The 12,659-nt window shown below is 49.6% G+C and overlaps 1 protein-coding gene across 6 annotated transcripts in view; it reads left to right on the top strand.

The window, feature by feature from the left end:
• COL26A1 (collagen type XXVI alpha 1 chain) overlaps positions 1–12,659 on the top strand; it is a 168,804-nt gene that overhangs the window by 133,655 nt on the left and 22,490 nt on the right. For all 6 annotated transcript variants that reach the window (XM_033078465.1, XM_033078461.1, XM_033078463.1 and 3 more), the window contains 4 exons: positions 5,296–5,449; positions 7,796–7,840; positions 10,932–11,048; positions 12,231–12,383. In XM_033078465.1, coding sequence (XP_032934356.1) covers positions 5,296–5,449; positions 7,796–7,840; positions 10,932–11,048; positions 12,231–12,383 — 469 coding nt within the window. The remainder of the gene's footprint in view (positions 1–5,295; positions 5,450–7,795; positions 7,841–10,931; positions 11,049–12,230; positions 12,384–12,659) is intronic.

The following is a 12,659-nucleotide window of genomic DNA, read 5'->3' as shown; positions in this document are numbered from 1 at the left end:
CCACTTGATTCTAATCAGAAATTCTATGGGATCTTCATGAGTAAAGCACCACTGTGAGATAAAAATGACTTTGGGTCCTTTTTCATTCAGTTTGTGCCAAGGTGAGCCAGGAAAGGCCCAATCTCCTCTTTTCCCTCGTGCTGCTCTCTCCCAGCAGCTTTTGGAGCACAGGAGGCACCTGAGCCAAGGTGAGCCCTGAGCCCAGGGCAGGCAGAGCTCATCCCAAAGGCACTGCTGGCCACAGGGACACTTGCTCAAACCTAAATTCACCTCAGGCTGCTCTGGGTTCTCATCCCTGGCACTCCTACATCCCCAGCAGCCTCAGCAACACCTGGGGCAGGAATTGTGTGATTTTGAGGGTGGAAGGTACATTATATATATGTGTATATGTATATATATATGTATATTTATCTGGTGTTTTAAAGGCACCGTGGTGAATCTGATTTTACTCCGAGCTCCCCTGTGTGCTTTGTGTACAGGGCATTGAAGGATTGCTGGATCCTCTCCACATCCACTCCTTGGGGTGCCAGCTGTGGCAGGCTGGGGGGCTCAGCAGAGTAAATCCCACTGGGGAGCACATTCAGAGGAGCTCCTGTGTGCCTCCCAGGACCCAGCAATCCTTCCTTCCCTTCCAGCTGCTCTGCCAAGCACAGCCTCGAGGCTGCTGAACACTCTTTGCAGAAAGAACAAGAATTGTGGTACTTATAGAAGCCCTTGGTCCATGTTTCTGTCTTCCATGCATTATCTGATGACATTTGCTCACCTTGTGCTCTGCACTGAGTCACTACAATGACATCAGCTAGTGCTGCCCCCATAATTTATCAGTGCAACAAGAACTCTCTGCACTAATTATCTTGTCCCTTTGGCCTCTAAGATGTTGCAAGGATGAAACCACCCAGGTTCTCTTTGGGCACCCAGTTCCTCAGATGTTGGTAGACACTTACTGGATGTCTTTTGGCTTTTGAAACCAAGCATTTGTGTCTTGCTGGAGCCTTGTGATCACAGGTCCCTCACTGCAATGAGAGAGAGACCATTCCCCATCATGTTTGGTAATACTCCCTCTTCAGATCTGTCTTGATGAATGATTAAAACACTCTTATATTGCCAAATAATTTACTAGGAAGAAAGATATGTCCAATAAGTTATGCAATTACCATTATTAATCAGCTTGTGTCTCTACAAGATCAAGGGAATCTTACTTTACACTGGAATTTTTAGCTGATGAGCTGGATTAATGCAGTTTCTTTTCATCCTCTTTAGAAAGGGATGGAAGGGAGTTAATTCCACCAATGCTTCAAGAATCCAAATATCCCCTGTTTATTAATTAATAATATCCAACCAGATTTTTATCCAAAGAAAAAGCATTCTGAGCCCTGTCATATCAACTTTTAAATCTTTGGAAGCCTGGCTGCTCTCCCCTTGTTTCTAGCACCTACCTAGTTACAGGACACCAGGAATGTGAGCAGAGGACAGATGATGGGAGGAGGCTGCCTTTGTGAAATCTTTTTCTGATGAGTGGGAACAACAAAAATAGGGTTCTGGAAAGCCACTACAAGCCAAAAAAAGTCCTCTGACACCGAACATCTCAAGAAGATGAAAACCGTCCTCCCATTTCCATTGTCCCTGGCCCGAGCTTTTGATCTGACGCAAGAAATGTGGTATTTGTCTGAAGCTGAGAAAGTTTATGCTGGCAAATGGAAAAGGGGGAGGTGGGTTGAGTAAGCTGGGACTGAGCTCCAGGCACACCACACTCGTGTCCCCATGGAGGGCTGGGAGCAGAGCGGGATCCACAGCCAGGCTGTGAGTCCTGGAGTGCAGCAGGAGCCAGAGCCTGCCCTGGGAGTGAAACAGGAGCCAGAGCTGCCCTGGGAGCCCCAGGAATGGAGCAGGAGCCAGAGCCTGCCCTGGGAGCCCTGGTGGGTTTGGGAGCCTCAGGAATAGAGCAGGAGCCAGAGCCTGCCCTGGGAGCCCCAGGAATGGAGCAGGAGCCAGAGCCTGCCCTGGGAGCCCTGGGAGTGCAGCAGGAGCCAGAGCCTGCCCTGGGAGCCTGGTGGGTTTGGGAGCCCTGGGGTGATCCTGCAGGATCAGGATCAGACCCTGCTGCCCTGAGCCTTGGCCAGGGTGGTCCCTGTGTTCTGAGTGCTCCCGTGGCTCCTGTGCACTGCTGGCAGCAGAGGTGGCCCCGTTTCAGTCCCTTCCAGCCTCCTGACCCAGCTCAGCTGTGTCTGAGCCGTGGGGTCTGGAGCCAGGGACAAACCCTGGGACCTCTCCTGCCAGAGGATCCAGTTCAGCACGGCCATTTAGGTGATTTGAGTTTTTCTTTCCATACATGCAGAAAGACAAAAGTTTGAGTGTTTTGCTGAGTTGAGGCTGTCCTTCAACTCAGACTGAACATTGCAAGGTGGGGAGGACAGGGTTTTGTGTGTCCTGCAGGGATCTGCTGTCCTGGCACTGCAGGCAGCAACCATTGTCCTCCCCTCTCCTTCCCTGGTTGGCTGGTGAGTGACATCACCCATGGCTGCAAGACATATTTCATTTATCTGGTGGCATGAACATATTTTCTGCCTTCATTCTTCATGGAGGCAGAACTTTTGTGTTGGAAGTTGTAGCAGCAGCACAGGTGGGCACTGCTTGCAATGAGGATTCCCTGTGCAAACCACACATTCTTCCCTTGATGTTATCCCTCTCTCTACCTCAACCCTATTGACTAGAAAATACCAAGATTTTAGTACTGAGATTTTAATACACTGCACATTTTGCTAATTTTCTTTCTGGCTGTCAGCCTCTGTGGTATCATTTTCCAGCAGTTTACTCAGAGGGTTCAAAACTTTCTTTTTTTTGTTTAATGAAAGTGGGAATTCTCTTCGAGTCCCCTGACTACAGCAATGGCAGCCTTAAGAAAAACAGAACATGACAGAAAATGGATGAATGGCTCCAGTGCTATTGCAATAATGTGTAAGGAGCCCATTTGTGCTCTGTGCTGTGTGAGCTGTGGAGGACACTCCTTGCTGAAAGAGCTGTGTGTAGTTTGAGATTTTTGAATGTGACTAAATCCCTTGTGCTTCCCCTTCTTTAGCTTGGCTCTGTGGATCTCACGGATGTGAGAGTTCTCCTCTTTCTGCTTTATTTCTTTTGGGCATTTCTTCAGCCCTAATCATAAAAACTAGAATTTCTCAGCAATTTTAAGTCTGGAGACTTCCTGACCTCTATCATTTTGTGCCCAGGGAAAATAAACTTGTTCCTATGGTTTGAGCCTTAATGACTGCAAAGTATATATAGTCCATTTATAACAGCGCATGCTGGATTATCCTGTGCATGGCTTTACAGCTTTTACAGCATTTATCAGCAGAGTGCTCATTTAAAACATGTTGTTTTAATGAAAAGGATACCCTTGCCACTGTTTTGTGTTGATTATGTGGTAACACATTTTTATTATCACCCATAAAAATGATTTGGAGCCGTTCCACTCCAGATGCGACCTCGGGCAGAGCCGTGCTCGCGCCAGGGCCACAGGCTGAGCCCTGACCATGGCTGCAGTGATTTAATAACCCTGCTCCCACAGCTCTGCAAACACTGTCCAACACAGCCCCTGTGTGCCCCTTCCTCACAGCAGGAGCCTCCCACCCCTGCCCTGGCTGCAGCCCCTCTAATCTCCCACCCCAGGGTTGCTCTGCCTCTCTGCCCCAGCACATTTTGGCAACATCCAGGTGTTTGCTGGGGAAGTGAAGGGATGATATAATGAATAATATAAAGTGATTCAGAAAAGCTCTTCAGCTCACACTTGAGTCCCATGGCAATGGGAGTTAAGCACAGTTATGGTAAGGAACATGCTTAAGTGTTTGTTGAACTGATAACACGTTTCCTGGAAAGTCTGAGAAATAAATCATTGGGTAGGAGCACAGAGTGCAAAAGGCAGATGGAACTGATTCCTTCCTGCCTGGCATCACTCAGACCTGGTGAAGAAAAGCATTGTGACCTTACCCCTTTCTGCTGTACTCAGAAAGTGGGACTCTGTAAATAAAGATCCTTGCAATAAAGGAAGAATTTTGCTTGTTTGCAAGAGTGAGGTTCAGTTCCCTTGCACTTAACCCAGCTCCCAGTTTAATTAGTTTCTGATTCACCCCTGTCAGGCCAGTACATTCTGCAGGAAGTTCATCATTTCTGGCTCTGCTGCAGTACTGGCTCTCACCAGGCCTTGCAATAAAGAAGTGATAAACCTTGTAATAATTGCAAGTTAAAAACAAACAAGTGGAGCCAAGTCACTCTCATTCATAATTGCAGTGTGACTTCATTATGTAAAGACAACACAGTGTGTAAAGGCTGAAACTTCTAGGGATTTAGTGGAAAGTTTGAGCCATATTGCCTTTTATTTCCCTTATCCCTAAATTAGTATTGCTTAGGTGGTTTTCAAACAGGAAAAGATGATGCTGTAACAAACCTCAGTGTAGCCTGCCTAGGAAAATGTTCCCATGTTAGAGAAACTCCCAGTTTCATGGAGGGAGCACAGCCTGATGGACAGCCTGGCTCATACTGGGAGTGTGGGGTCACTTTGCCAAGGAGAGAAGGTTGTACATGGCCCACACACCTCAGGGATGCCTGTTGGGGTTATCTGAAGGTTCTGTGTTTGCAAGGCCTGGAAACAGCTGGGAGTTTTAATAACATCCTATTGCTTCTAAGCAGAGCTCCTTGAGTAAATAGCCTGGGGGGTTTTTGGTTGTTTTTTTTTTTTTTTTTTTTTTTTTTAAATTTGGTTCAAAGTTAAAACACTTCAACTCTTTAAAAGCTTCATCTTCTCCATCATCACTATTTGTGCTTTCCCAAGCAGTATTTGTCCTCAGTTTGCTACCCTGGGCCTGCAGGTACTGCCCTTCACCTCGTCCCAGCTCTCAATTTCTGATCTTCTGGCTCTGGGTTTGAACAGCAGGGAATGCTGTGTCCCCAACAGCAGCTTCATGTGTCATGTTTGTCACCAGGGACACAATCCCACTCTGAAGTCCTCCCCAGGGAGGGAGGGATGCACTCACAATTAACACAGCAGCTCCTTGCTAATTGCTGCTGATTTCCTGAAATCAATAGAGCTGTTATGCCAAAATCCCATGGTCTGTGAGGAGAGTTATTCCCAGCCCTCTGGCAAGAAGAGGAGGTTCAGGAGCTCCTCAGCAATTGAGACCATCCAGGTCACAGATGATGGAATATTCTGAGTTGGAAGGGACCCCCAAGAACCAACTCTTCAGTGAAGGGGGGGCTGAACCCCTTGCTGTGAGCCCACTGACACTGTGTGTGTTCCCTGTGCAGATCCTGCTGCTGGAGGCTGCAGAGAGGAGCCCAGCCCTGGAGAACAGCCTGCCCATGGCGGGCACCACGGCGCCGTGGTACGAGGAGCTGCTGCCCGACGCCTTCCCCCTGCTGAACCCCGGCACGGCGCTCAGGAAGAGCGGGGCACCCGGGGGTAAGCCTGGCCTGAGCACCCCTCCTGCACACCCTGCTGGGGGCAGCTAAAAAGGAGTTCTGGTCTGCTCTGTCCTTGAGCAGGGATGTCCTTGGGAGGAATCCATTTTGCCAGCCGTGGTGGCCTCTGACAGCCACGATTGCTGTCGGCACAGACATCTGCTGGGAGCTGAATTTGGGTCTGCTCAGGTTCTGTAAAGCCCAGCAGGGCACTGGGCCTGCCTGTGTGTTTCAGTGGGCTTGTGTCAAGTTCCTGAGGAAACTCCAGAGAGCCATCAGGATCACAGTGGGACAGTTCCTGCTCACCCACTGAGCACCAAATGCAGCATTTCCCTGTCCTCTACTCTGTGGGTAGAGGAATGGCTGCATGGGTCATTCTTGGTCTTATTAGGACAAAAAAAACTTTTCCATGAATAGCAGCATCAGTTGCAGTCTGCTTTATATTTTCTAAATTTGCCATAAACACAATGGGCTGTTTTATGATCCCTCTTGTGGCATGAAAAAAAAATACACTTACAAGAAAGTCTCCCTCTGAGCCCACTTGGCCAGACAGATCCCCATGCATTGAATTCTCTTGACCTTGGCATTTTTTTTAAAGATCCCTGCTCTCTGCTTCCAAAGCCCTGTCTGTCTGTTGCTTTGCTTGCTCCCAGAGCAGTTCTTTATTCTTTAGGGCCTACTTTGCTTTTTGCTTTTTTGGGTTTTTTTTTCCATTTCTTTAACCTGAGCAGTTTATAATGGCAGCCCCTCCTGACTGCAGCAGACTTGGAGCGACCAGACCAGTCCAGATGTTGTCCCTGTTTATGATTTGACATGATGCCACAACATGGAGGGAGGCTCACTAACAATATGTTCTGCAAAGCATTCTCAGAACCACAGCCACAGCTGCCAGGAACTGAATTAGAGCAGTTTCCCCCAGTGTCCATTATATGCTCATTCTGCCTTTTCCATGTCATTTATTTTTGCTGTGGCAGTGTCTCTGCACCTGCACTTTGCTGCACCAAAGTCAGCCCAGCAAAATGTTGGTGATTCCACGCCAAGTCCCCTCCTCTGGAGGCTCCTTACACCTGCTCATGTCCTGCTGGGCACAGAGCAGTGGCTGCCTGTCCCCCAGAACTCTGGCAGTGCTGCCAGGCAGAGCAGCTTCCCTGCAGCACTTGGATCAGGCTCAGCCCATGGGGCAAGGGCAGCACCCCCACCCCTGCAGCAAAGCCAGGTGGTCACTGGTGCTCACCTCCCAGGGCAGGGGGTGATGTCTGAGCTGTGTGTGAGCCAGATTCCAGGCTCTGGGTGTGCTACCAGCTGTAGTCCTTGCTCACTGTTACCCTTTGTTTTTCTGGCCTTGATTGATTTAGCCTAGTGTGGAAAATGAACTGTGGTGTAATAAAGGAATCAGGAATGCACTGGAGCATTTCTAGCCAGGACAGTGTCTTTCAGCAATGAGAAATAATCAGTTCAGTTGCTCATTGACACGTGGTTGCCTGCTGGAGCCCTTCCCCAGCCTCTGTGGGCTTCCAATCCTCGCTTTTCCAAAGAGCTGTGGGGATATTTCATGGATCTGGGTCCACAGTTGGCCTCCTTCCCTCCCCACACCACTCTGTGTCCATGATCCAAAGCCAGCCAAACAAACTCAGCATGGATTTGGGTGGAGTGAAGGGAACTCCACACAATTCAGGATGGAGGGGAGCTGCCCATTTTGCATGATTTCAACACTGTGCTGTGTCTTGCTGCTGGAAGCTGCCCCCAGTTCTCCTGCAGAGATCTCAGGAGATCTTATTGGGATATTGGAGTAGGAGCAAGTCAGGCCTGAGTGTCCTGGGTGATTTGGGGCTGTGGAAAGCTGAGGGGTCCCTCCCACCCCTTCCCCTGAGCCTTTTGTGAAACACTCCCTGCTTTGCTTCTGGGTGTTCAGCCCAAATAAATCCCAGCCCTACCTTGCTGGATGGACCAAGGGCAGGATGCTGGGGCCTGACACAAAGGTGGGTGGTGTGGACAGGATGCTGTGAGTTCTGGAAGGGTTTCTGGATGCCCCAAAGCTCTGGGTTGGCTGATGCCTTCCAGGCTGAGGTCCAGGAAAACTGCTACTGTTTGTGAGGGTGGTTATTTCTTCTGTGAGTGACAGGGCTGAGAAAAGACAATCATTTAAAAGCAATCAGTGCTGTTGAGACAGCTGCACCACTGGCCTTTCTGATCAGCTTGTTAATCAACAGAATATATTTTTCTGAGTATTAAGAAAATATATATACTCTGGCTGAGCCAGTTGGCAGCAAGAGACCTAATTTTTCATATCTCTCTATTTTTCTCCTGCTCTGGTTGGTTTTTTTTTTACCCTGTCCTTCTTAAACAGAACCTAAAGGACACAGAGGTGCAGAGGAGCAGCTGATACCACAGGGTAAGTTCACAGTTTCTGCTATTGCTCTTTCAAAGCTGTTGTTATGCCCAGTCCTGTACTTTTGTCCCAAAAAGCAGAAGGGTCCTGTGGCCAGGAACTCCTTGGAGCCTCACAGATGGAGAGGCTGGGTTTGTTCTTTGGGTTTTATCTGATCATGGCTGCTTTGGTTGGAGAGGCCAGACTCCAGTTTTATCACCTCTGAGACATTAACTCCCCAGCACACAAGGGATGGTCAGCAGTGTCTGATGGACAGAGCCAGCAGGGCATGTCCTGAGTGATGGGGAAAACTCTTCTCTAACTGGTATTGCCTGCCAGGGGCACCAGGAGCCTCTGGGGATGCTCAGGTATCCCTTTCTATCCATGTGAACACAGCAGCTCCTGTGCAGGGAATATCCTGGGCAAGGGGGGCAGCAGATGGTGTGGTGCAGGTTCAGGACAGAGCCAGGAAGAAAATCCAGATCTCTGCACATCTAATTTGCTTTCCAGCAGTAGATTACTCACCCTCTGCCTTTTAAAAAGTATTTTCCTGTGGTCTTTTGCTTCATATATTTGGAGGATAAATGCTCACCACAGGCTTCAGCTCTGGAAGCAGAGCCCCTGCAGCAGGGCTGATTTATGCCAGCTGAAGATTTGGCCTCCCCCCTTTTCCCTGAACCCTTCCCTCTTTTTTCCCCCTGTTGCACTTGTCTCCTTTAAGCTGTAACACCATTTGTCACCAGGATGAGCCCTGGCCTGACACTTTACCCAGTGCTGCTTCCCCCAGCCTTTCCTTCAGCACTTCCCCCTCCAGGGAAGGAAGTGCCAGCTTCTCTAAAGCTCTGCTGCAGCAGTGGCACTGAGGATGCTGCAGGAAATGATTGCTCCTTGTCTGCAGGACTTTATGGGATTGAGTTATGAGGTTGGGCTGAAGGATTGAGGGTGATTTACACAAGTGAGGGAATGTCCTGACCCACACTCAGCAGCACAGTGTGTTGTGCTTGCAGAACACTTTCTGCTGCTCTTCCCTCTGTGCTGGAATTTGCTGCTGTGAAGTTTCAGGTGTTCTGGAGTTTTTTTAGGGGTAGAAGCTGTTTCCAGTGCTGTGAACAAATGCTCTTGCTTTCCTAAAAGGGCTCCTGATCACCTGCCTGGGCTTCCCAGGGCAGCATCCCCTGCCAGGGGAGATCCATCCTTCTATCCATAGAAAAGGCTGCAGTTTGTGTCCTGTGGTTAAGCAAATGGACCCAAATGAAAACCTGGCCTTAATTCCTTGTTCAATACTCAAATCAGATCTTTATTGATGACTGAATGCAACAAAAGTACAGGCTCACACTCCCACTCAAAGCCATTGAGGATTGTCGTTTCCTCAGTCTGCCCGGTTTCATTGTGGATTGAAGGTGGAGAGGTTTAATTTTTTAAGAAAAACTGTTTGGACATCTCTCCAAAATGTAAAAAAAGAGAGACTAAAAGGAATATTTCCAGGGGGTCTAATATTGGGGGATTATTGCTTTGTTGTGAGAAATGAGGGATTTGGATGGATGTCTGGGGTGACAAGGTTTGGTACCCCAGGTAAGCTCTCCCACATCTAGAGTGGGAACTGGATCCAAATGTGGGAGCTGCAAATCCTGTGAGCCTTGATGTGATTGTGCAGCCCTGTGCCCTGGTACCAGCTGGGAAGGTGCTGTCCAGCTGCTTTCCTTCTCTCCTTCTCTCCCTCCATTCCCATGCTCTCCACCCCCATATGCAGCACATTCTGCTGGCACTGGTTCTGTGGGGTCCAGCCCCTCTCCTGATACCTGGGAAGGAGAAGGACACTCCTTCAGAGCTGATCAAACCTTAAATTGCTCTGCTGTGTTGTGTTCATAGGTAATACATGGGCTAAAATCTGAAATCTGAGTGTGCTGAACTTTGGACTCCTCCTGATCTCCCTGTGGCTTTGGAGCTTGCATCTGCCACTGCTTTCAAATACTCTGAGCCCTTTGGTAGCCCAGAAACCAGGAACCTCTGACTCTTGTGGCTCTGACAGTTAATGCCTTTATTGTAACCATTAACCACTTAATCTGAGCAGACAGACCCACTCACTCACATCTCCAGGGCATTAAAGCTTCAGTGCTGTTTGCACAGTGTTTAAATGTCTCTCCATGCGAGCCCAAGATGAGCAGTGCTCTTCTGAACACTATAAAATGCTAAGTGTTGTTGTTATTTTGATAGTCTGGGCTAAACAACATTAAGATTTTATTTAGTGTCACCAGAAGCAGTGCCTTGGAGGTCACTAATGCTGCCTCTGCACCTTTCCTGGGGCTACTGGGGGTCTGAGTGGGCTTGCCAAGAAACATCCCACTGGGCTGCAAGCACTGCTCCTGGTGTTTCCAGTCACCCTCTCAGTGATACACATCACTGCCAGCCAGTTCCTGCAGAGGGGGGGGCACTAATGTCACTTGGGGATGAAAAAACTTGTGCACAGCATGGAGCCCTTGTGAGGTGAATGAACACAGGAGAAACCAGGGAAACCTCACTGCTACAGAACCTCTGGGTGATGTGTACAGGGCAGGAGACAGGGTTTGATTTTCTTTGGTGAATCTATTTTGGGTATTTTGGTACATTGGGATGGCTCTGGAGTTTCTGTGTGTCTGGATGAACCCAGGAAAGCACACCCAGACCCTGCCCAGAGCTGCTCATGCCTTGGGAAGGGGCAGTGTGGGCTGAGTGTGGCTCTGCCCAGCAATCCCAGCCCATCCCAGCAACATCCCAGCACATCCCAGCACATCCAGCACATCCCAGCTCATCCCAGCTCATCCCAGCACATCCCAGCACATCCCAGCTCATCCCAGCACATCCCAGCACATCCCAGCACATCCCAGCTCATCCTGCTGACTTTTTGGGGAGGGTCTTGTGCATGGGGCCATGCTTTTTCCTTGCAGGATTGAAGGATGAAGAGGAAAAGCAAAGTCCAGTCTGGCTTGTCAGACCTGCCAGACAGCTCCTGGCACCAGTGCCACCCTGTCCCTCTTTGCACACTGAGTTCCTCTGCTCTGCTTTCGAGGTTGCTGAAGCCTTTCTGACCTCAGCAGTGTCCTGACTTCCAGCTAATTTCCTTTCTGAACATTTCCAGGGATTCCAGGACGGGTGGGTCCCCCAGGCCCAGTTGGACCCACTGGGCTGCCAGGACCACCAGGGCCAAAAGGAGAGAAGGGGCAGCCTGGAGAGAGGGGCCCTGCAGGGCCACCAGGTGAGTGCTGGAGCAGGGCAGTGCTGCTGTGACAGGAGATGTTTCACTTCACACAAACTGTGTGTGACAGCAGCTCAGAGAAGGCCAGACACACAAGATTTGAGCATCTTCAGCTGGTATCAAATCCATTCCAGGGAGTCCCCTGGGAGCTGGAATCAGCCAGGAGCTCCCAGGGCAGGCAACCACCTGCACGAGCAATGACAGAGCCTGGGATTTCCTGTGGAGCTGGAGACAGCCTGTCCCAGAAAGCTGCAGAGCAGGATCAGATTTCCCCATCCTGCTCAGGAGCTGTAAGAAAGAGCCTGTGACCTGTCAGCTTTGGAGCAGAGCATTCCCTGTTTAACCCTCACACTGGGTGCCTGTTTTAACTCCCTTTTTTCTCCACCGTTTGTGTCAAGCTGTCAGATGCCAGGATGTCAAACTAATGATGCTTTTGTATGTTAAGGGAAAAGGTTATGGGGCCATTCTTTCAGAGAACACTCCATTCCTGAGCTAGGAGTCTTTCCTCATCCCCCAAACGCTCCTGAATGTTTTGATGAAGGCGATACTGCACAATAGGTGCCAGACCTCAGGCTCTGAGCTCTCTGTCTAACAGGCACTGCCTTGTGAGCCTGAGCTCGGCTAACATTTAAAACTCTGAGCGTGCCTTAAATGTGAGAGCAGCCCTGAACACTTTTTGGCACTTTCTGGCAAGCTGTCAGTGGCCACAGTCTGGCCAAGGACGTGTCTGCTTTTTTTGGTTTCTGTTTGCAAGGAGAGCCTGCCAGCCCCCAGGACATGGGATCTGTCTGCTCCTGGACTGACTCTGCTTCCCTTGTGCTTCCTGAGCTTTCCTGGCAGGGAGGTGACACAGGTGTACCTGGAGGGAAGAAGGATTTGATTTCACACTTTGCTGCCTGTAGTTTCTCACTCAGCCTCAGGGAGGGGGGAGATTTCATTCTTTCAGCAACTGGGCTGCTCAAAGGCAGCACCTCTGAGCCAAGTCAAGCTCTCTCCTTTGCAGAGGAAGATGCTAAACAAAAAAGAGGAAAATTGGGAAGCTGTTTCTATCTCCCCCACCCCTCTGATTTTCACAGCTGCAGGTCAGGACAGCAATCCTTTGTCTTGTTGCTGCCTTTTTACAGGATAGCATCCTTAGCACATCCCCAAAGGCATTAACACATCCTCTCCTGCCCTGCACAGGGATGCTGGGACCTCAAGGACCAAGAGGACTTCCAGGAGAAACCGGGATCCCAGGTCCCCCAGGCCCCCCAGGGCCACCAGCCACCCCAAGCCTCCCTCTCACCTTCCAGCAAGGGGTTCTCTACTCACTGCAGCCCACAGCTGAAAAGGAAAGTAAGTTCCCTCCTCAATTCCCATGTTCTGTGGCATCAGCAGGGGGGGCAGGCACAGAGCAGCTCAGCTCTGCTCCCACCTCCTTGGTGGTCTCTTGGAAGTTCCTGTTCAGGATGGAACATCTTGGAAGCTACAGGGGGTTCACATCTCCAAAATGAAGAACAAAGTCCCTCTCTCCTAAACTGTCAGTGAGAGCAGGGTTTGGAGGATTTTGTTCTCTCTTGTTTTTTTAGATTCATCACAGCTTTGGGGAGGCAACTTGGTGTCCTGTAAGCT

The sequence above is a fragment of the Catharus ustulatus genome, chromosome 22 (genome assembly GCF_009819885.2).
Source record: "Catharus ustulatus isolate bCatUst1 chromosome 22, bCatUst1.pri.v2, whole genome shotgun sequence".
In the NCBI taxonomy this organism is placed as follows: domain Eukaryota; kingdom Metazoa; phylum Chordata; class Aves; order Passeriformes; family Turdidae; genus Catharus; species Catharus ustulatus.
Note: the sequence above shows the minus strand (reverse complement) of the source record. Positions and strands in the feature narration are given on the sequence as shown.